This window comes from Ornithodoros turicata, chromosome 10, assembly GCF_037126465.1.
Source record: "Ornithodoros turicata isolate Travis chromosome 10, ASM3712646v1, whole genome shotgun sequence".
Lineage (NCBI taxonomy): Eukaryota > Metazoa > Arthropoda > Arachnida > Ixodida > Argasidae > Ornithodoros > Ornithodoros turicata.
This window is the reverse complement of record NC_088210.1, coordinates 9,258,509-9,280,483: the sequence shown is the minus strand read 5'-3', so window position 1 is coordinate 9,280,483 and position 21,975 is coordinate 9,258,509. Positions and strand designations below refer to the sequence as shown.

Sequence of the window (21,975 nt, the reverse complement as noted above, 5' to 3'; positions counted from 1 at the left end):
AAAAAAAAGGCAATAGATAATAACAGGACATCTGGCCGAAGCAGGCAAGCTGTGCCATATGAAAGGGAATTTGAGCAGATACGCCAAGCAGACGACAGTATACAGCCACAAGTAATATGGAATGTTACTGACGTCAGGAGAAAAGTGCCTCCCTGTGATGCTACCGTAGAACGTGGTACACTGCCTTCCACATTACACGAAGTGCCGACAGGGTCAGAAGGGTCAGACAGTGTGAGAGCCCCAGCAGGAACTGAAACAACAGTTACACCAACAGTTAACAGCAGCGACCAACAGTGGCAACCAACAGCGGCAACAGTTACACCAGAGCCGACTCTCGGTACACCACGCCACCGCAGGAATCAGCCTGGACGAGCCAGAATGGCTGAATTAAAAGCTTTTTTTGAAAAAAATGGATGAAATGAATAGGCACAGAGATGAAAGAGAAAAGGGAGCGTGAACAAAACAGAGAAAGGCGGCACAAAGAAATTGTGAGACTCAATATGATAAATGGCAACTTGATAAGGCGTCTGTTAGGAGAAGCAGAGGTGCCTTTAGAATGATATATTTTCATATTCCCTCTTTTTCTCCTTGTTTCCCCACATGCAGTGTCTTATTTATATTTACTCCTTTGCATGCACTTCCACTTTGCACTTGCTGGCATGGGATGCTTCTGTGTTTGTCCGTCTGCTGGTCTCTGTGCACTTTTGCCTATGTTCCTGTCCCTATTTTAGCCCTGGCTCTCTGTTTTCTAATATTCTGGCAAAAGGTAGTGTCACACTACGTAATGAAGTATAAACTTAGGAGGGACAATTCAGATGAACCGAAAGGGCTTCTATACTGTGTTGTTCTACCTACACTTGAGTGGCTTACATTTATTGTGCTACATGTTCACCAGCCACTGACGCTTCAATTCACCAAGCGTGCGCAGCGTCCTACGTCTGCTAATTCTACGTCCTTTAGCTGCCGAAATATTTGCTTTAGAATGCCAAAGGTGTTCTCAATGAGCACTCTTGTGGTACGCAGCTTCATGTTAAATGTCGAAGAAGAACGGTCTGTAGCTGTACGAAGTTGAGGCTTTGCTTGCCGAGTACCTTCCTAAGAGAGTCTTTGACACTTCGCACGAGCTTCTCTCACCATGCCGCTTTCTCTGGGATGAACTTCCACCGAATCTGTCTTGAGGATAGATACCATTGTGTTCTGTCGTGTCGCAGGACAGACCAGAGTGCTGTGAACTCCTTTTCGGCGCGTTTAAACGTGAGCGCGTTATCGGAGTAAATAGTGGATGGGGTCCCGCGACGAGCGATAAAACGGCGCATAGCTAGCAGGAAGGAGTCTACGGTGAGGTCCGACACTAGTTCCAAGTGCAATGCCCTTGACGTCGCACAAGTGAATAATGCGACGTACGATTTGTCGGAGTTTTTCTTGCTCGAGACGTACAGTGGCCCGGCGAAGTCGATGCCCACTGTTTCAAAGGGGTGGCCTTGATGTACTCGGTCCGGTGGCAGCGGTGCCGTCGGAGACGTCGCTGCCTGCGCTCGAAAACGTCGACACGTACCGCACCTTGCGAGTACACTTTTCGTTAGTTGTCGAGCTTGCGTAACCCACCACCTTTCGCGAACGTCGTTCATAGTGGCCTGGACACCGCCGTGCTGGGTCCGCCGATGTGCGCTGTTAACGATCAGGTTAGACAGCCTATGACGTTTGTCTAAAATTATTGGGTGCTTTACAGTCTCTGTTTCTGGTGAAAATTCCAGGCGTCCCTTTAATCTCATGATCCCATACTTGTCCATGTAGGTTTGCAACTTGCCAATCTTGGAAGCCTTCGGAATGGCGCAGCCACGTTTCAGTTCCTGCACCTTGTGAGGGAAGCTCTCTTGTTGAGCAACCTTTATCCAGTACTCATCGGCTGCATTGATTTCCTCGGCGGTAATCCACGGTGCGGACGATTGGGCTGCCTTCTTGCATCTGTCAATAAACCGCCTAGCCCAAGCGGTAACTCGTAGTAGTTTCACGTGGCTGCTAAAGTCCTGGATATCCATTAGGGGCTCTACTTTTTCGAGAGTGACGTGCATCACCTGCGAAGAGTTACTGCAGGCTTCCATGTTCGATTCTTCCGTCCGGGACGGAGCATCAAATTTTGGCCACTGAGACTCTCCGTCCTTGAGCCAATTGGGACCTTCCCACCAGTGCGAGCTCCTTAACAATGCGTGAATTGTCATGCCCCGCGTTAAACAGTCCGCGGGGTTTTGTTTTCCTGGGCAATACCGCCATTGATCCGCTGTCGACGTTGCCTGAATCTCCGTTACGCGGTTGCACACAAAAATCTTCCATCTTGCAGCTCGTCCTTTTATCCAAGTGAGTGCAATGCTGGAGTCCGCCCAGAAATATGTCGGAACAGACGGCATACGTAGCGCGTGTTTGACAAATTTTGCTGTTCTGGCAGCAATGAGAGCTCCCATGAGCTCCAGCCTGGGAAGCGATAATTTCTTGAGAGGGGCTAGGCGAGCCTTAGAGAGAATCAACGTACATTGTACGTTACCGTCGTAGTCTTCACATCTGAGGTATGCACATGTCCCATACGCTAGTGGACTCGCATCGTCTCTACACCTCTCTTCAGGTTCCGTGGAACAGATACATTAAGTAGATCCGCCAGTTCTGCTTTCCAGGAGTCCCAGTCACGTTTGACGCTGTCCGGTATTGGCTGGTCCCACCCCACACCTTGCTGCCAAAGTTGTTGGAATACCATTTTGGCCTTGATAGCGAACGGTGCGGCCAGTCCGAGTGGATCGAAGATCTTCGCGACTGTCTGCAGCACCGAGCGTTTGCTGTCGCCTACCTGAATTCTGGTTACCAGATCAATATTCAAAGGTATGGCGATGATGTCCCTGCAGATAACGGGTACGATGACTGCCTTTAGCAGATACTCTGAAGGCGAGAACTGACTGCGTAGACTGAGTTCCACGACGCTACATTGTTTTCGTTCTGAACTTGCAGAAGTGTCGCCGAACGTATTGAGCGTGAGCGTAACAGTGTCGATCACCTTGAGTTTTAAGTGATCAGCCAATTGCTTGCTTATGAAGGTTTGTTGACTGCCTCCGTCCACGACTCCTCTAACGTAGATGCACTTTCCTCTTCCGACGGCCCAGCATCTGAAAGTCTGTAGGACTACTGTGCCGTTCCTGCAAGCTCCTCCCGGTACTAGGACATTTGTGACATCCTTAGCATCAGTTATGGCCCGTTCTTTCTTATCGGGCTTCCACGAAGGATCGCACATGGATGTTACGTGACGACCGCCGCAATTCCTGCATCTCATCCTCCCTCGGCAATCTCTGGCGCTGTGGCCCTTCTTGGTACAGCGAAAACATCTTTTATCCTTAGCGAGCTTCGCCTTCTTGTCGCTCAATGGCACTGATCGAACACACTGGAATTTTTCTATCTTCACTAGGTTCTTGTTCTCATGTACGGTTGCGTTAAATTGTTCCCAGAAACTGTGCCATTCGCTTAACTTGCCGCTGAACGTTGGAAGCCTCAACTTGGGAAGTTTGATCCCAATATGACGTTGTTGCGACGACGCTTGCGGTGAACTTGGTTCGTTCGAGGATCCCATTGACGACGCAGCCGCCGCCTGTAGCTGTGCCAGTTTCCAGTTCAGGTTGGCGACTGTTTCTGTTACTCTGTCCTCATGCTCCAAAACACTGGCGCACTCACTTTCGTAGTCCTCATCGGTCACAAGCGGCTCGATGGCGGTATTCAGTACGACGAGCTCCGCATTGCTTGTAGGTAGTGAGACGTTGGAGTAATGCATTCAGCGCTTCAGCTGAGGCAGTTCCATCTTTCCAGGCTTTCCATCTTGAGAATTCTCGTAGTTTGAGCTCGTCGAGTTCCACGCTTGGACTTGAGACGTTCCATGGATGCGACGAATTGATGGCTTGGCCCTCTTCGATCTGGCCACGACAGACGCGTCCCCGGGTTTCGGCACCAAAGCGATGTAATAGAAATCCACCGATTTACCACATCCGATCTGTCATGTCGTGCCAAGAAGGTGAGGTAACGGTTCAAGAAGAGGATACACCCATAACCAAAACCAAGATTAGACTTTACTAAAAAAAAAAACCAAAGGAATCACAAAAGCACAAGCGTGCCCAACGTTACAACATTCAAAAAAAAATATATATAAATGGTCAAGATCCGGTGATAAAATCTTTCTCGTCGTCGTATCCTTTCTTTTTGTCGTCGTCGTCGTTTTTAGTGAAATTTCCGCAACAGCCTCCTTTTCTTCGTTCCTCCATGGCTCAGCTCAACATAACACCGGACGGCACCACGACCTACTAGATTATAACGACCATGTCACAATCAACAACCCCTATGAGGAGCCCGTCCGCACGATCCGCAGGGGGCGCTACTCATCGGCACGCAAGATCTGCGCCTCGATTGGACGGTGGAAATTTGAATTCTGAACGCGCAGAAGCGTATGTACGACTACCGTAGCAGACGACAGCGATAGCGCCTATGAAAATTCGTAGAATGATGATGATAATCAACCTCAGAATGAAACATCTGTGGAACGTCCACCGCTTCTACAGAAATACTAAGGTAAGCTACAAAGCATTGTAGAAGTTGAGGAAGCAATAACTGGGACGATGAGAAGCGCCCACCGCTAGCTTCCAAAAATGCGGCGCTGGGAAGGGGTGCCCACGACATGGTCGTTATAATCTAGTAGGTCGTGGACGGAACTTGTGTTTTCGCTCTTTTGTCCACAAAAAAATATTCCGCGAGGATGTCGCACGTGTTAAAACACGGATATGGACAAGGGCCCCAGGAGCTGGGAGATACTCCTGAAGGCAGGAAATCATACCCAAGAACGCGCACGGCATTCTTCACAGGAATACCAGAGGGTGCGGGCCACGACGGGTTCAGGCCAACAAAGAGCAGGGCGCTTTTTTCTCTATCGATCTGTGGACTAGAAACCCTACCGTAGCTCCCAATTTCCTGAGAGCATTCCCGATAGCTTCCTTGTCAGTCAGGATGAGCGATATATCGTCCGCATACGCGAAAAGTGGTAACGCTGATGTGCTCGGAAGGGCAAGCATCCAGGATGCAACCAAGAATGCGAGGGACTCTAAAAGTGGGCTAAACACTAGAGCACACAGTGCCGGCGACAGGGGGCAGCCCTGGCTGACATCCATCTTTATGGGGAAGTTAGCAGAGGTACCCCCATTGAGACCAATGGGCGCTGGCGTACCAGCATACTGTGCTCGAAACCACGGTATGATCTCGCGATCAAACCCACTCGCCTCCAACACACGATGCATGTATTCGTGAAGCACGCAATTAAAGGGTACCTTTCGTCAAACGACACTAAAACGCAAGGTTGCCGCCGACTATGCGCCCAAAACAAGGCGTGTCTCGTAGAACCTGCGTATGAAGCGTGATGGACCGCTCAGGGACTGCACAGGCCTGGAAAGGAGGAATAACTGTACCAAGAACTGGAGTGATGTGTTGCAAAATCGCTTTCGATAAAATTGTACCGGCCTCGGTGGCTCAGTCGGTAGCGTGTTCGCCTTCTAAGCCCGAGATCGCGGGTTCGAACCCGGCCGAGGACGCCAGCAACTTGGTGGCAGGGTACAAGTTGCTTAGGCACGCCGTCTTCCGCGAGGGACGTTAAATACGGGGTACCGTGTGGTGAGCTTTCATCGAACGTTAAAGAACCCTCAGGTGGGCAAAGGCAATCCACAGACCGACCGCTGCGGCGTCGCTCATGATCTCAGTTGTCTCGCGACGTAAACCCCCAATTATTATTAATTAAAATTGTGTAGTCTATAATAAGCAGTGAAACAGGACGATAGGCATTTGGGTCTTGTTTTCTTTTTTAAGTATCCTTGCACAACAAGGTGACAATGCTCTCCCTCATGGACGGACAGAGGAGACGTCGTGCTAGGCACTGATTGAACAGAACTGTCAAAGGCCTCCGAAGAGTGGACCAGAAGCATTTATAAAATTCAGCTGGGAGGTCATCGGAACCGGGAGTCTTTCCTGTGTGAAGAGCTCTGACGGCAGCAGTATACTCGTCCTCAGAGAACGGAGCTGCACTGAGCTCGATACGTCGTGCGTCCGGCAAAAACGCTCGACCCGCGACGTCGGCAGGCTGCACGGAGTCAAAAAGCGCCATAAAATGATCACGCAGCAGTGATCGTACCACCAGGGTGCTCCTGAACCGAACCGTCGGTTGCAACAAGTTGCCCGATGACACTGGGAGGCCGACGGAGAGCGATGGCCAAGCAAAAGGCGAGAGCAATATGCTTCTCGCGACCAGCGCTCGGCAGACTGTGCTGCCGAAAACTGGTCCCAGAAACGTAATCTCGGAGAGGCTAGCCTCCCTAGCACGTCCTGTATGGCTTGATCATTGCCTGGGCCTCGCGACCCAGGATATGGCGCAAAATAGACAGCACTTGCCGGAGGTGCACAAATTCCTCCCGACTCTCCCTTGTACGCCTATAGCTCTCCACTGACGAAAAGAACTCGCCGCTCCTAATTTGATCTCTTCCCACCATTCCGGCGAGGCTAAAGTGTCAGCACGGCGATGAACAAGGTACGCTGTGACGTCGTTACGAATTTCTGTGTCTCGCAGTAGCTCGGCACAAAGTCTCCAGCAGCCGGATCCGGAGCGAGGACCTCGCAACCCAGTGAGCAAGAGAGGCACACCCTCATGGTCAGAAAGATCTCCGGAAGGAACCACATCACAATTCAAAACACGGCTACCAAAACAAGAAGAAACATACAAACGGTAAAGTCGGCTATGTGCACCCTGAGCATTGCACCACGTGTACTGGTAAACTCCAGGATTTATGTGCGAAAATGCATCTAAAAGTCTTAGGCCGCCAGCTAATTGCAACAGGCCCTGGTTTACAGGCCTGCTTCCACTCCCATGACCGTCAATAGCGCAGTTAAAGTCCCCCGCAACCACCCACTATGAAATAATCGAGGACCCTAAAAATTCCGTACGGTCACCGCCGCCGACCGGAGCGTACAAGTTGACAATTCTGAGAACTGCGCCCGATAGGTCCAACTCAACCGAAATTACATCCCAATCGCACTCAATCCACTTTACCGCGCCGCGACAAGATGGAAAATTATAATGCCAACTCCTGACCGATGAGCCATGACTAAAAAGCAGTGTTGTACCCGTGACCGAAACTTGATATCGCGATACCGATACTCGTTGCTTGAGTAAAAAGTATCGAAATACCGATATCGATACCTCTTTTCTAAAGTAACAGAGTACCGCTACCCTTACTAGAAAAAGTAACGCGATACTTTGGGCGATACTTTTGTTTGCAATACGGAGATGACGCAGCATAGAAATATCACTTACGTAAACAGTTTTGCAGTGAAAAGACAGCATATTTCATATGTAGCTCGGAAACGTTATGCTTGACTTTTGTCAATAGCTGGTTCTTGAAATCGTCTTCTGCCATCCTTGCAAGCCGTGGTCTCTCCGGCAGCTAACACAGGCCAGTGAGATAATTACGTTAGTGTCAGGCCAACACGTGCCGTGGAGTCCAATGACCAAGGAATCCTTCCGATCTTAACAATGCCACAGTATATGTGAGCGTGACTCAGTGCGACACGGCAGCTTAGTAGTGGAAACCAGAGCGCACTGTCAAAGTCTCAACCTCTGTTCGTTGACCTCAACTCTTTTGTTGAACACAGCGTGGTTATTTCCTTCAGTTTCAAAGAAAAACGGTGAGCACGTGTTGGGTATAATTCCATAATTCCGGTTACGGAGCACGTAGGCGTATCCACAAGCTTATTGTCGAGGGCTAGGCGGACCATTGTCAATGAATAAGAGTGAGAAGTATGGTCGGTGAAGAAAGGGTGGGGCATTAAAAAGTATCGGTATCGGCAACGATACAGAGATCGCGTTACCATAAACTTGTAACGGAAATACCTTTCCGATACCGACTTAAGAAAGTATCGCGATACGCACTCCGTTACCGAAAAAGTATCGATTAAGGCCAGTTCCCACATACAGCGCTTCGCTTTATAGCGCTAGAAGACAGCGCTTAAAATCTGGCGCTATTTTTTCGGTTGCCGTTCTCACATACTACCGAGCACAGAGCGCTATCCTGCTGCAGTCACGAGATATCTGGTTGCGACGTGATGCACCGGTACCTCTGTGATAGTTTAGTATCCGCGCCGGATATCCGTAGCATGAACGCAGATGACCCCTTCGATGCTGTGATCGCGATACCGAACTATAGTATAACCAAACAGCCATGAATTGGCATATGCACGGCGAGATGAAACTCGTGGCCATTTTCATGTCGTCGTCGTCGTCGCCTTCCCGCCTTGCTGCTTCGAGTGATTAGAAGCAAAACAAACCCCAGCTCCCGCGACATCACGGCTGGAAGACGCTCACGATTGGTTAACACAGACTCACCGCTCAATATAGCGCTAGAAAAGTTGACCGAGGCTCTACTTCGACAAGAGTGGTTTTATAGCGGTTCGCAGCAATGCGAGGAGGAAAATATAGCGCAATTTTCTAGCGCTATGTAGGGAAGCGCTATATGTGGGAACTGGCCTTTACTGTAACTGCGTTACTTGTTGCATCAAATGGAAGGCCGGCCACAGGGGCCGGCTTTCTGTAGCGAGACCTATATGAAATGTTTATTGAAAGAGTAAACAAAGGCGAGATGTATAGTACATATACCTATATGTATTGATATCACACCGGAAGACAAGCCACACGCACTGGCTACTTCTAACGTTTCACACGGACTAAACTAAGGCTACGTAGATGCCAACTATAGAGCAATATGATCTCTAGATTAATATGTGTGCTGGACGTCACCACGCAACGAACGAATACTCGCGGAAAGTTGCGAACGTGACAACGGCACATTCTACTTGGCCACCTAAAAGTATAGCACATACGTACCTCCGTACGTAGTCCGAGGGGTTAATGGCCGTTGAGGAAGTGGGCTCGAAGAACTGGGCCGGAAGGACAAGGCTGGTGCCGTACACCAGGTCGGCAGCGGTGCAGCCTAAATCCTCTTTCCACGAGGCCCGAAGTCCCAGGAGGACTAAAGGAAGACAGTCGTGCCATTTGGATGAATTGCCATAGGCCATGATGGCCGCCTTCAGGTGACGGTGGAAGCGCTCGACTATACCGTTGGCACAGACTCATTGTGACGACGACAGCGCCCTGGGACATTCCCACCAATCATGGTCAGGATCGCCATCGCCACTCCGATCATCACAGTCATCTCTCATCATCGTCATAACTCAAAGTGGACCTCCTGGCTATGGGGTAGTGTTCCACTCCTAGAGTAGAAAGTCCCCCAACCTCATCATCAGAATATAATTTGTGTTGTTGTCAGAAGAAGCAATATACTTTGAAATTGTTCATGTTCCTAAAAAGGAATGTGTCAGACACGCTTGTGCACTTTACAATATAGTACACTGTCAAAGTGACAGCACAAACGGGGTAGTGGTTACGAGGAGATGAATGTTTTCCACACATCCTATTCACTCGCTCACGTCCCATTCACATTATTAGAAGACACCCACGGAACCTTTCTGAGACGTTGATGGGTGCCTCATCTCTTCATTGGAGGGACACGCTGAGGCTACATTGCGCACATGGATGGGATTTCCTCATGTATCCCCAGTCATGTCACTGGGATCAGCCTGTGTTTTGAAGCAGCAAAGAAGCTATTTTCAACTCCCTGTTTTCTTTCTGTACAACTGTTAAGCAGACAAGTAAAATGCACCATGAGAAGTAAGTCAGCCCGCAGAGACAAAGGTACCGCAGAAAAGGAATTTAGTGTGCGCCGCAAAAAGCGACCGTGCGCTACATTGATGGAGAGCGTAACCATCCTCTGGCCTTGCGCTGACGTCATACTGTCAGCGCTTTGTGACTGGTTGAGAGAAACGTCGTCTGCTACACAGCTCTCGCAAGGTATATCTAAACTGGTAGCGAAAACAAGCGAAAATACCAAATCAGACCCACCGGCAAGGCCACCAGCAAGAGGCGCGAGCGATCCTGGGTGTTGTTGACAGTAGAGGTACGGTTGTAAACAGAAAAACTTTACAACATGGGCGTGGCTTATGTGTGTACTAATAGGTTATTCATAATTTCAATGTAGAAAAAGCTTTCTGTTGCCCCGCTCGTGCACATATACGAGATCATCTACCACTCCAGTACATTTCCGTATCCTGCTCTTTTGCGCATGTGTCACAGTTGGGTCTGTTTATCCGTGCGTCTCTGTATCCGTACCGTGTGGCCATGCATTGTAATACGGAGTTCGTGCACTCTTTGGGTTAAACAGGAAGCGACGTCCATATCTCCGTGCTGTAAACCAAGATTAACACGAGTGAACAGATGAATACAATGATCCCATGTTTCTGGGCCCGCGAAAAAAAGATCTGGTCAAGGGACGAGCGGCCATGATGGTGTGAGTGTTAGCAGGAACCAACTGTGCACCGACGACGTTGTGTTTTGTTGCAATGGACCTATAACGGCCACTCATTGAATAAATGCAAACTGCTAATCACTAGGTGTACGTATAGCTCTAGGTGAGATATGGGCCTTATGTGAGCCTTCCTAATTTCTGTATGGTCATCACGATGCCTTTCTGTTTGGAGTTGTCAAAATCTGTGATAACTGTATGTATTTGGAATTGATATGATTAATTAAATCTGATATGATTTATTTTTCTGTGTTCTCGTCTGGTATTGTTGACTGGGAGCGGAAAAGGGAATACAAGGCAAGCGAAGTGGGCCGGGTCAATGTAAACGTGCATGGATAATTATGCACTACTTAATATTCATACTAGTGACGTCGTCTCTGACGTCATTTATTTACAATCGTAGTAGTCCGCGCAACGGATGGATGGCGCTGACCGTCTCTATCATGGCGTCATTCTGAAGACACAGGGGCCTATGGGAGTTACGCTACCTGTTTAAATATACCTTAGCTCTCGTCTGCCAGTGAGCTGTTTAGGGCTCTGAAGAAGCACAGCTCCCAGGGAAACTATACAGCTGGACAATGTAATCCTCCATGCGCATGGTCACCCTTTCAATCACGAATCCCCCCGCGGGAGGAGGTTTAACGCCTATAAAAGAAGAAAGCCCTCAAGGCAAAAAGAAAAAAAATCGGTGGTAATTTAGCGGTAAATGCCAGAGGAATGTGTTAGCAATAAGCGCCTTCACTGCTCCATACTTAACATACGGATATCCACAACCGGTCTAAGCCCAACTTCCAGTTATCCAATTCCCGACTAAAACCGACTTCCGGTTTTCCGCTTCCCGTCTATACTTGACTTCCAGTATTCACTGCCCGTCCAACTCGGCTTCCGGTTCTCCACTTCCAGTCTAACCTGACTTCCGGTTGTCCATCTCCTATTTGTATTTGGCTTTCGATTCGACACTTTCAATACTATATCTAAGTCTATTTAATTAACCTTTAATTAGCCTCAATTACTTTGAGTTACTCTGTAATTACCCTTTAGTTACCAAAGGCCAGCTGCAGTAATCTTAAATTTCATTCAATTCCCTTTAATTTCGTTTCCTTACCTTCATTGCTCTCAATTCCGCTTTAATTTATGTTAATTACATTCAATTACCTCCGGTAACCTGCGGTTACCTCTGTGAATTTCATTTAATCATTCTCTTAATTACATATATATTACCTTAATACTCAATGTTCTTGCTTTGTTTTTAATTACTTTTAATTACGTTCAGGTACTCTTACCTCGTACTCTTAGTTACCTTCGACCAGTTTAATTTCAAATTATTTAGCTTCATTTACATTCACCCTCTTATATCCTGTTTAAATGTCCACTTATATCTCTGCCTCGGTGAGGTTTCATCGACTGATACTCGGACACACACACACACACACATCCAGATTTTCCCATTTTGACACTCCTAATGCTAACGCACTAAGAAACAGGCGCTGAACCCGACTGACCAGTTAATGGGAACGCGCTGACATGGTGCATTAACCAGTCACGTGTGCATTGTCCTTTTCCACGTCGTTACACCTCCGAGTGTGAAAGGGCCCCATCTGTGCTTGCGTACATTTCGTTTTATTTTTTTTCTTCTCTTTTTTTCTTTTTTGCATGGGAAACTGCATGCACATTAAAGCTTTTTCTAGCATTCGACAAACTAACGGACATACACTTATCAGACGTATTAAGCAGAAAATATTTTCGATGGCGCTGTCTACTCCTTTAAAAGTACTTTACAGGAAGAGGGAAAGTCATCCAATTATGTGAGGAAGAAAAAACAAAAGGTCCCGTTAGGTATGCTGTAAAGTTGTCAGTCATGATACGGCAATGACGAGCGAACAGTGCTATAACTGTTATAAACAGCACCTTTATTCGTGTTTCGCGTAACACGTGGTGTCTTCTTCGGGTGTATCTAAAACCGATAAGTAAGCAAGACAAAAACGTTAGTCCGAGGGTACACTTTCAAGCTGTCTCATTTGTTCACTTCTCTTCCACTGGCAAAGCAACCGTGTCACTTCCCGCTGCCTCTCTGGGCACTTCCTGCATGATACGCTGAGAGTTGACATTACATCGTCGTCTGTGGTATCGATGTATAAATGTGGAAGCAACAGCTTCATCGCGTCTTTGTGACCATATTGAATACAGCGATGCAGAACTCTACATCCACGTGTGTGCAGAAATGAAGGTGAGTTGATGAAACGCAAAAGCAACACTTTGAGCTCAGACACACTTATCTCTCCAAGGCGCCACAAAGTGATCGAGCGGGTGAACATGTCAATATAGTCATCTGCGTCGCTGATCTCCACATAAGGTAATAGGCCAACATATCCACGCATGCCGCCTAAGATCATACCGTCCGTTATTCGAAACATCTTTTCTTGCGAAAAATAAAGGCTGACTAAGGGAACAATGAGGGGATCGTATCCCCACGGCAAAAGCCATGACAAATTTCGTGACCACGCGCTATGGAACGGATGCAGATATGTGGGTGCATGAGGAAGAAGTAGATCGATGATGTCTGTAGCGCTCCTCTCTAATTCCTTCTGCAGTAAGATTGGATCAGATATATACATCGTATCCATATCCATCCGTGATCGGAGAAGCAGAAGTTTCACTAGTTCCCTGCACCCTGTGCTTCGACTCAAGCGCAACGGAGTAATCCCGTAGATGTCAGGAACATCCACCATAGAGCAACGGATGCAAATGGATTCCAACACGTCAAACGAAAACTTGTACTCTCTGAGGTCGCCCTGCATGTACGAGAGATTCGACTTTTCGTGGAATTCTTGGACGTAATAATGCAGCACACCTCGGCCAAGCTTGTTCACTCTTCGAACGTCGCTGTAAGGAAACAGGAGTTTGAAAACGGCCATCGAGTTTGCATGGAACAACAGAGTGTTCTCCTCGTCATCCCTAATGCTGTCGACGTCTACACGAAGCAGACTTTTAAAGTGATACCATTCATTCCACTTCCTGCACAATTGGCTCAGGAGAAGACGTAACAGGGAACAGAGGTTACCGTCCACGGCCTTAAACAGCACAGACTTACACATGGTCTTTTCGTTCTTGACGTTCTCGTAGATGGTCGAAATTTCTTTCGCCCACTCGACCTTCGCATCGGACAACCTGGCACAGAATATGTCCAACATGCGCAGCCTTATTCTGATTCTGGGTACATACTCTTCGTCCAACTTTAGCTCATGCGCTAGGAATGTATTCAGGTACATGAATGGGGTCATGCCAAACTTATCTTTCGTCATGAGCGACTCGTTAATTGGAAGCAATTCCAGGATGTCAGGGTTTGGATGCAACACTGCAACGTGCAGTATCGTTCGCCCGAACTCGTCGCGTTTGTGCATGTTTTCTTCAGTGATACAACTTAGAGCGGAAGCATCTTCATCAATAATGGCGGAATGCACGGGACAAGAAGATGCCGCGAAACTATCAAAACATTTTGTAACTTGTTTGTAGTCCTCTTTCTCATAAAGCAGACACAATACAATCACGCCTTGGTTTTTCTTTCGATACTTGATTGCCCAGTCATTCACGTCTATAAATACGCGCGAGCTTTTACGCTTCCTCTGATGATCTTCGAAATCTCTCTCATGGCGTCTCAGGTATCCCGTAGGTGACAGGAAGACATTTTCACGTTTTGTTTTCTCATACAAAAAATGAGCTGCAAAGAATTCGGCAAACGTCCTGTGGAGGAAAGTGGGAATGCCATCGTGGACTCCGTCCAGGAGACCATGTCCCAAGCCACCTTCAGTCACATCTCGCAAGAGAAGTTTCCCTGCTTGAAGTTCTTCTAGCGTTAGTATGTGTTTCAGATCATAGTAAAAAATAGCTCGCACTGCAAGCAGGCCTAGCTTGTGGTAGAACTCTTTTTCTATTCTTTCGTTTTCGTATGTGAGAACTGTAACAGAAGAATACGGGTCCAGCTGTAGTTTTTCTTCTATGTATATCTTGTATTTATAGTCCGCGAACAACCTGTAGATATGGAAAACACTTCGACTTCTTCGACCAAGTTTTGTGCCTTGAGCTGATTCTCCAATGTCCTGGGAAGTTGTTGTATTCCCAGCTTCCCATTCCAAATCCAATTCCCATCCATGTCGATCAATTGAACTTTGTTCCAATTCCGCAACCATTCGAATGAGAAGAGGATTTTTCAAGGCTGTGCCAATTTCCTTGTATGAATCTACAGTTTCCATAGCAGCTGAGTGTAGTACATCATCAGAGACGCCAATCAATCCATTTGCTCTCCAGAAGTTTTCCAGGAATGGGACAATATCGTCACTCGAAAAAGAAGTCATTTTCAGGGGAATGGTGTTGACGGCATCCTCTATGATGGGCTGCAGCATTGTACGGCTCATTAGGTAGACCCTTGAAACTTTGGATTGCCTTAAGCGGTTTATGAGGTCGACTATGTACACACGACGTTCTTTCTGAATTTCGTCAAAGGCATCAAATATTATAACGATCTCGAATGGTGTTCCATTTACCACGCTCTGTTGAAACCAACCGATATCCGGTTGTTTTTCTTTCACACCGCACAGAATGGCCAATTGTTGGAGGTCAGTGACGTCAGTTTCTGCACTCACAAGTCCAATTCTCTGCGGAAGGTTCACGTGTAGTACCCATCGCTTCGCATCCCTTTTCTTGATCTCTGTTGCAAGCCACGATGCCAAAACGCTCTTTCCCGTTCCTGGGGAGCCACAAATAGCGACAACTTTATCCGGGGCATTGATGAGCCATTCTTCGTCAATCTCCCCACCGCACCACCCGGACTCCTCAACTACCCCACTGCACCCGCCTACTTCATCAGAGTCTTCAGACTCTTCTTCAAATATCGAATCTTGAGATGTCAAAGAGCCGACAGATACTGAAGAGAGGGCTCCACTTATCGAGAATTTATCTCCCCGTTCAAAGTTCCGCCTGACGTAGTACTTACCGACACCTTGCACCAATTCGGAAAGGTCTGGTCCTATTTCAACGTATCTTGATTCGCATAACTTGACGAATGTCTCCAAGTCAATGAATTTTGAGAAATTTTCGAAACTCATGACTTCACTAAGTGGTATCTTATGATCAGTGCCTTGAAAGTGTATGTGGCAGCCGTTTCGAATATCTTCCTTGTTCTCTTCTGTTACGTTTTCAAAGCACGCCTCGGATATTTCATCCTGGTAGTTATTCTTGTCAATTCGAAAGAAGGCATCCCTTTGCACTTGATTCAGAATCTCTTCTTTGTCCTTCTTGTCCGCAATAATTATTACCCTCGTACCGACTACGCTCGAAAGTTCGCTCAAAACGTTCAAGTACCTTTTAAACGCGCTTTGGTTATTGTAAGTTAGAAGCACAAAGTTGCACTTGTTGACCAGCAAGACATCAGTTAAACTTTCATTCCACTGGGATGCTTCGAAGAATAAGTACGGCTGCCCAGTTGATTTAATGGCGTCGTGAACTAGTACCTCTAACAGAGGTATGCTGGGAGCTGTCAAAATTAAAAGTGGTACATCTTTTAAGCGATTTGGCTGCAATGGGGCATCGAATGACAATTTGAGTTCGTCTGTTCTGTACGCCTTTCCGAGCCTGGCATTTTGTTCTTTCATTGCTTCTGCGTCTTTTCCTGGGCGAAACTTCTCTATGTGAGTCATCATATCTGGAATAATCTTGCGCTCGAAAAACTCGTACAGTTCTGGTGCTTGGGTCTGAACGATACTGTGTCCATGGGAGCCATGGTGAGCAAGGATATGCGGGATTCGAACTATTAATTCCTCCTCCTCTCTGTTGTACCCAAATGCAAGGTCGAATATTTTGTCTTTCTTTCTCTCCTTCACATCTTCGATGATCTTTCGGTACCTGCCTTGTGTCTGGACATCCAGGCATTGGTAAGGCTTTCCACCATTCTTGTACACTAACTGAAGAGCAAGGTGACAAAGCTCGTGTGCGAATGTGCCCCAGACATCAGGCGCGGCATCAATCAATTGTGCTTGCTTGGCTCCTATAAAGATTCTTTCCATTTCATAGTTTGTTAGTCCATGATTCGATCCGTGGAAACAGCCCGCCATGCGTTGGACGTCATCCCTCTCAAAGTCGAATCGAATACTTAGGTGATAGGCGGTAGCGACTACTTTCAGAATAAGCTGAATTAACTCGATGCTGTCCAGTTTCTGGTACACGTGGTCGACTCTTGCTAGGAAGTCCTCAGGGCCAGCTTTACTATACGTCCGAGATTTGAGATATTTTAGATGAGTGTCTTCGTACGTCGTCCCGAACAATAGGTGTCGCTGAAGTTCCGATCGCTGAATTTTGGTCAAATGCTGGAAACATTCCCTCTCCTCCTGATCTTTGAAGTCACAATTGTGCGACAGAAGCAATCCATATATGGAAAATGAACTCTCTTCGACTGCTCTGTACATGGCTGATTCACCTGTACTTGGATGTAACCATAACCTGAGATGAGCCACGGTTTGGAGGCAATGCTGTACTTGAAGATGGTCCCTGTCGTCTATCGCTTGATGCATTTGTCCACGTATCTCCTTCCATTGGAGTGAAGTTTCTTCTTCCACATGCATTCTAACTGATGTAGACACAGCCATTGCGCTGAAAATCTGTTTGATGCCTGGAATGAAATGACAAGAATATAAGAATGATAATTTGTGGCTTTGCTTCTTGAGACAGCTAGGGGAATGAATTACCCTACAATGGAATAGATAGATATACGACGTCAGTGTATTTTGTCTGATTAAGGGGGATTAAGGGAGACGGTGATTAAGGGGGAATTAGCATGCTTATTGATGGGAGCTTCGTGCGCCAGTGGTAGGGGAATGATGATGGTGGTACAGGAGAGGTGAACAGAGAGGTGAACACGGTAGCGACCATGATGGAAAGCAAAGCTCTGCACTGCTGCATCCTCTACCGGCACCTAGCGGCGGCCTCGCACAGTGACCCACACTGATTGGGCTACGCGAAACAGACGCCGCCCTATACTACTAGCTGCGATCACCCGAGACGATGCCACGGCCGTTATCATATTGAGTTTGTACAGGGTGCTTTTTTTCCTTTACACACTCTTAAAAATGAACTTCACCGCACAGCACGCTCCAAGCCAACCATCATTGCGAATGATATCGTTATCTGCCCTGATTGGCTGAAGACGGGAGGCGTACGCCTTTTCTGTGACAATTATGAACAGCATAAGTGTCACAAAAAAGGCGCACGCCTCCCGTTTTCAACAAATCAAGGAAGATAACAATATCATTCGAGATTATGGTTGGCTAGGAGCGTGCTATGCGGTGAAGTTCATTTTTAAGAGTGCATAATTCTTATTTAAAAAGCTATGAGAGCAGCACAGTTGTTGTTTTTGCACTTGAGTTTTGCAGTCAGGCGGACACCCTCTCGACAAAGTATGCAACCACAAGATGACTAAATGCCTAACATTCATTAATTGTCTCTTTAATTAGGGAATTTCAGGCAAAAGCAGTTTGCAAAATGAAAGACTGTCTCACTTCAAACCCATTCCACGTTTAAAAATTCATCTAACACGCGCGTGCCTTAAGATATCCATATCCTCGAATTTTAATGTTCCAACGAGCAGAAACTGAAAAAAAAAAAAAAAAAGCAGATATATTATGTAAGTTACAGTAGCATCAAATCAACGACAGTGATAGAGCTGTTATGGTACTTCTATAGTAGTTGCTCCATATGTATGTTGAATCTCCTGTTGAATATCCGGTTGAATCTCCTGACACGATGGATCTCTTCACTCGTTCCATCTCTTGACGAGGTTGGAACTCCTGACGCCTTGGATCTTTTAACTCTCCTGTCACGTGACCGGTTGGATCTCCTGAATCGATGGATCTCTTGACTCGTTCAATCTCTTGACCTGAAGCGTCCCTCTCTCCAGATAAACCGAAACGCTGCACATGTAGCAGATTGAAAAGCAGTTCGCGGAGGGATAGAAATATTGACTAAATACCAACATTTGCTGAGAACCCAAGACGCGGCAAAACGCGCTCTGCAGGAAATGGGGAGTAGGAGCCCTCTCAAGTGCCGGAGGACAGGAACGCTACGCATGCCACCAGACATTCCACCAGAAGCGGAAGATGCGAAAAGCGTCATCGCTTTCTGTTGTCACGTGAGCGCGAGCGCTCAACGTCGTGTCTTCACGTACACTGCTAACCATGGGGAATATCATCCTGCTACACAGCCACAAGATATTCCGTAGCAGACGACAGGCAAACACGCTGACGCTGTCGTCGTCTGCTAAGTGTCGTCTGCTAAATGCTCAGTACGCCATTCCCGGTATTCCGCACCGTGTGAATGCTCGAGCTAGCACGGGACGGAACTTGTCTTTTCGCTCTTTTTTCCGCAAAAATATTCCGTGAAGATGTCGCTGGTGTGAATATGTAGAGGACGATGGTATTCCTCTACAAGAGTCCTGACCGGCGATGGTAGAATGTCCCAGCGGACAGATGGTCGTGGCCTCGTGCTAGGACGGTGCCGGTAGAACTGACGAACCAGCGCAGAAACGCGTGGCAGCAGGGGCACATCGTCGTCATCGTCGGTGGGCACCACAAATACACTCTTAGAAATGAACTTCACCACATAGCACGCTTCTAGCCAACCATCATCCCGAATGACAACGTTCTCGCCCCTGATTTGTTGAAAACGGGAGGCGGAGCCTATTTTGTGGCCATTATGTACGGCACAGAATAGGCGCCGCCTCCCGTTTTCAACAAATCAGGGGCGAGAACGTTGCCATTCGGGATGATGGTTGACTAGGAACATGCTATGTGGTGAAGTTCATTTCTAAGAGCCCTTTCGCCACCACCACCACCACCACCATCATTTCTAAGAGTGTACACGGATATGGACACGTGCCCAGGAGCTGGGAGATACTCTTCAAGGGTGCGTTTTCTTATTCAACTCTGGCAACTCCGAGTTACTTTCAGCCGGCGAAAAATAGCCAGAGTAGCCAGGGAGTGACAACTCTACTCTGCTCTGAAGAAGGGTAGCCGTCGTTCTGACGTCACACACAAGATAGCAGACGACGGTGCGTCGTGCACGCATGTGCGGTAAGTTGTTAAACAGGCAGTATGCCACCACTTCCACATCGTCTCGCCCGTCGGGCCAGTCCGCCATTTTGAGCGCAGAGTAACTCTAGCCGTTCGAAAATTACGGTCAAAGGTGGCTACTCTGGAAACACGTGATGATAAAGGCTCTGACGTCGTTACCCAACTCCTGGCTACTCGGGTTGAATAAGAAAACGCACCCTGAAATCATACCCGAGAACGCGCACGGCATTCTTCACAGGAATACCAAAGGAACGTGCCCGAGAACGCGCACGGCATCCTTTACAGGAATACCAAAGGAACGTGCCCGAGAACGCGCACGGCATTCTTCACAGGAATACCAAAGGAACGTGCCCGAGAACGCGCACGGCATCCTTCACAGGAATACCAAAGGAACGTGCCCGAGAACGCGCACGGCATCCTTTACAGGAATACCAAAGGAACGTGCCCGAGAACGCGCACGGCATTCTTCACAGGAATACCAAAGGAACGTGCCCGAGAACGCGCACGGCATCCTTCACAGGAATACCAAAGGAACGTGCCCGAGAACGCGCACGGCATCCTTTACAGGAATACCAAAGGAACGTGCCCGAGAACGCGCACGGCATTCTTCACAGGAATACCAAAGGAACGTGCCCGAGAACGCGCACGGCATCCTTCACAGGAATACCAAAGGAACGTGCCCGAGAACGCGCACGGCATCCTTTACAGGAATACCAAAGGAACGTGCCCGAGAACGCGCACGGCATTCTTCACAGGAATACCAAAGGAACGTGCCCGAGAACGCGCACGGCATCCTTCACAGGAATACCAAAGGAACGTGCCCGAGAACGCGCACGGCATCCTTTACAGGAATACCAAAGGAACGTGCCCGAGAACGCGCACGGCATTCTTCACAGGAATACCAAAGGAACGTGCCCGAGAACGCGCACGGCATCCTTCACAGGAATACCAAAGGAACGTGCCCGAGAACGCGCACGGCATTCTTCACAGGAATACCAAAGGAACGTGCCCGAGAACGCGCACGGCATCCTTCACAGGAATACCAAAGGAACGTGCCCGAGAACGCGCACGGCATCCTTTACAGGAATACCAAAGGAACGTGCCCGAGAACGCGCACGGCATTCTTCACAGGAATACCAAAGGAACGTGCCCGAGAACGCGCACGGCATCCTTCACAGGAATACCAAAGGAACGTGCCCGAGAACGCGCACGGCATCCTTTACAGGAATACCAAAGGAACGTGCCCGAGAACGCGCACGGCATTCTTCACAGGAATACCAAAGGAACGTGCCCGAGAACGCGCACGGCATCCTTCACAGGAATACCAAAGGAACGTGCCCGAGAACGCGCACGGCATCCTTTACAGGAATACCAAAGGAACGTGCCCGAGAACGCGCACGGCATTCTTCACAGGAATACCAAAGGAACGTGCCCGAGAACGCGCACGGCATCCTTCACAGGAATACCAAAGGAACGTGCCCGAGAACGCGCACGGCATCCTTTACAGGAATACCAAAGGAACGTGCCCGAGAACGCGCACGGCATTCTTCACAGGAATACCAAAGGAACGTGCCCGAGAACGCGCACGGCATCCTTCACAGGAATACCAAAGGAACGTGCCCGAGAACGCGCACGGCATCCTTCACAGGAATACCAAAGGAACGTGCCCGAGAACGCGCACGGCATCCTTCACAGGAATACCAAAGGAACGTGCCCGAGAACGCGCACGGCATTCTTCACAGGAATACCAAAGGGTGCGGAGCACGACGGGCTGAGGTCAACAAAAGGTAGTGCGCTTTTTTTCTCTATTGGTCTGTGGATTAGAAACCCTACAGCAGCTCTCTATTACCTGAAACGCATTCCCGATAGCATCCTCTTCAGTCAGGATGAGCGAACTGATCGTCCGCATACGCGAAAAGTGGAGGCGCGAATGTGCTCGGAAGGGCCAGCATCCGGGATGCAACCCAGGATGCGAAGGACTCCAAAAGCGGGCTAGACACTATAGGGCATACAACGCCGGTGACAAGGTGCAGACCTGTCGGACAGCCACACTTATAGGGAAGTTAGCAGAGGTACCCCCCTTGACACTCAATGAAAGCTGACACGCCAGTGTACAGTGCTCGAAACCACGATATGATTTCGCGATCGTACCCCCTCGCCTCCAACACACGGTACATGTGTTCGTGAAGAACGCAGTCAATGTCCTCCCTTTGGTCAAACGACACTGAAACACAAGGTCGCCGCCGCCTACGTGCCCAAAACAAGGCGTCTCGTAAAGCCTGCGCGTGAAGCCTGATGGACGCTCAGGGACAGCAGAGGCCCGTAAAACAGGAACAATTCTTTCGATAAAATTTTCTAGTCCGTATTAAGCAGTGAAACAGGACGAT

General features: G+C 48.2%; 1 protein-coding gene across 1 annotated transcript; it reads right to left on the bottom strand.

Moving 5' to 3' along the window:
• Positions 1 to 1,130: 1,130 nt before the first annotated feature.
• On the bottom strand, positions 1,131 to 2,219 carry LOC135369711 (uncharacterized). The gene has a single exon (XM_064603226.1). The coding sequence runs from the start codon at positions 2,217 to 2,219 to the stop codon at positions 1,131 to 1,133; it is 1,089 nt and encodes a 362-aa protein (XP_064459296.1).
• Positions 2,220 to 21,975: the final 19,756 nt, after the last annotated feature.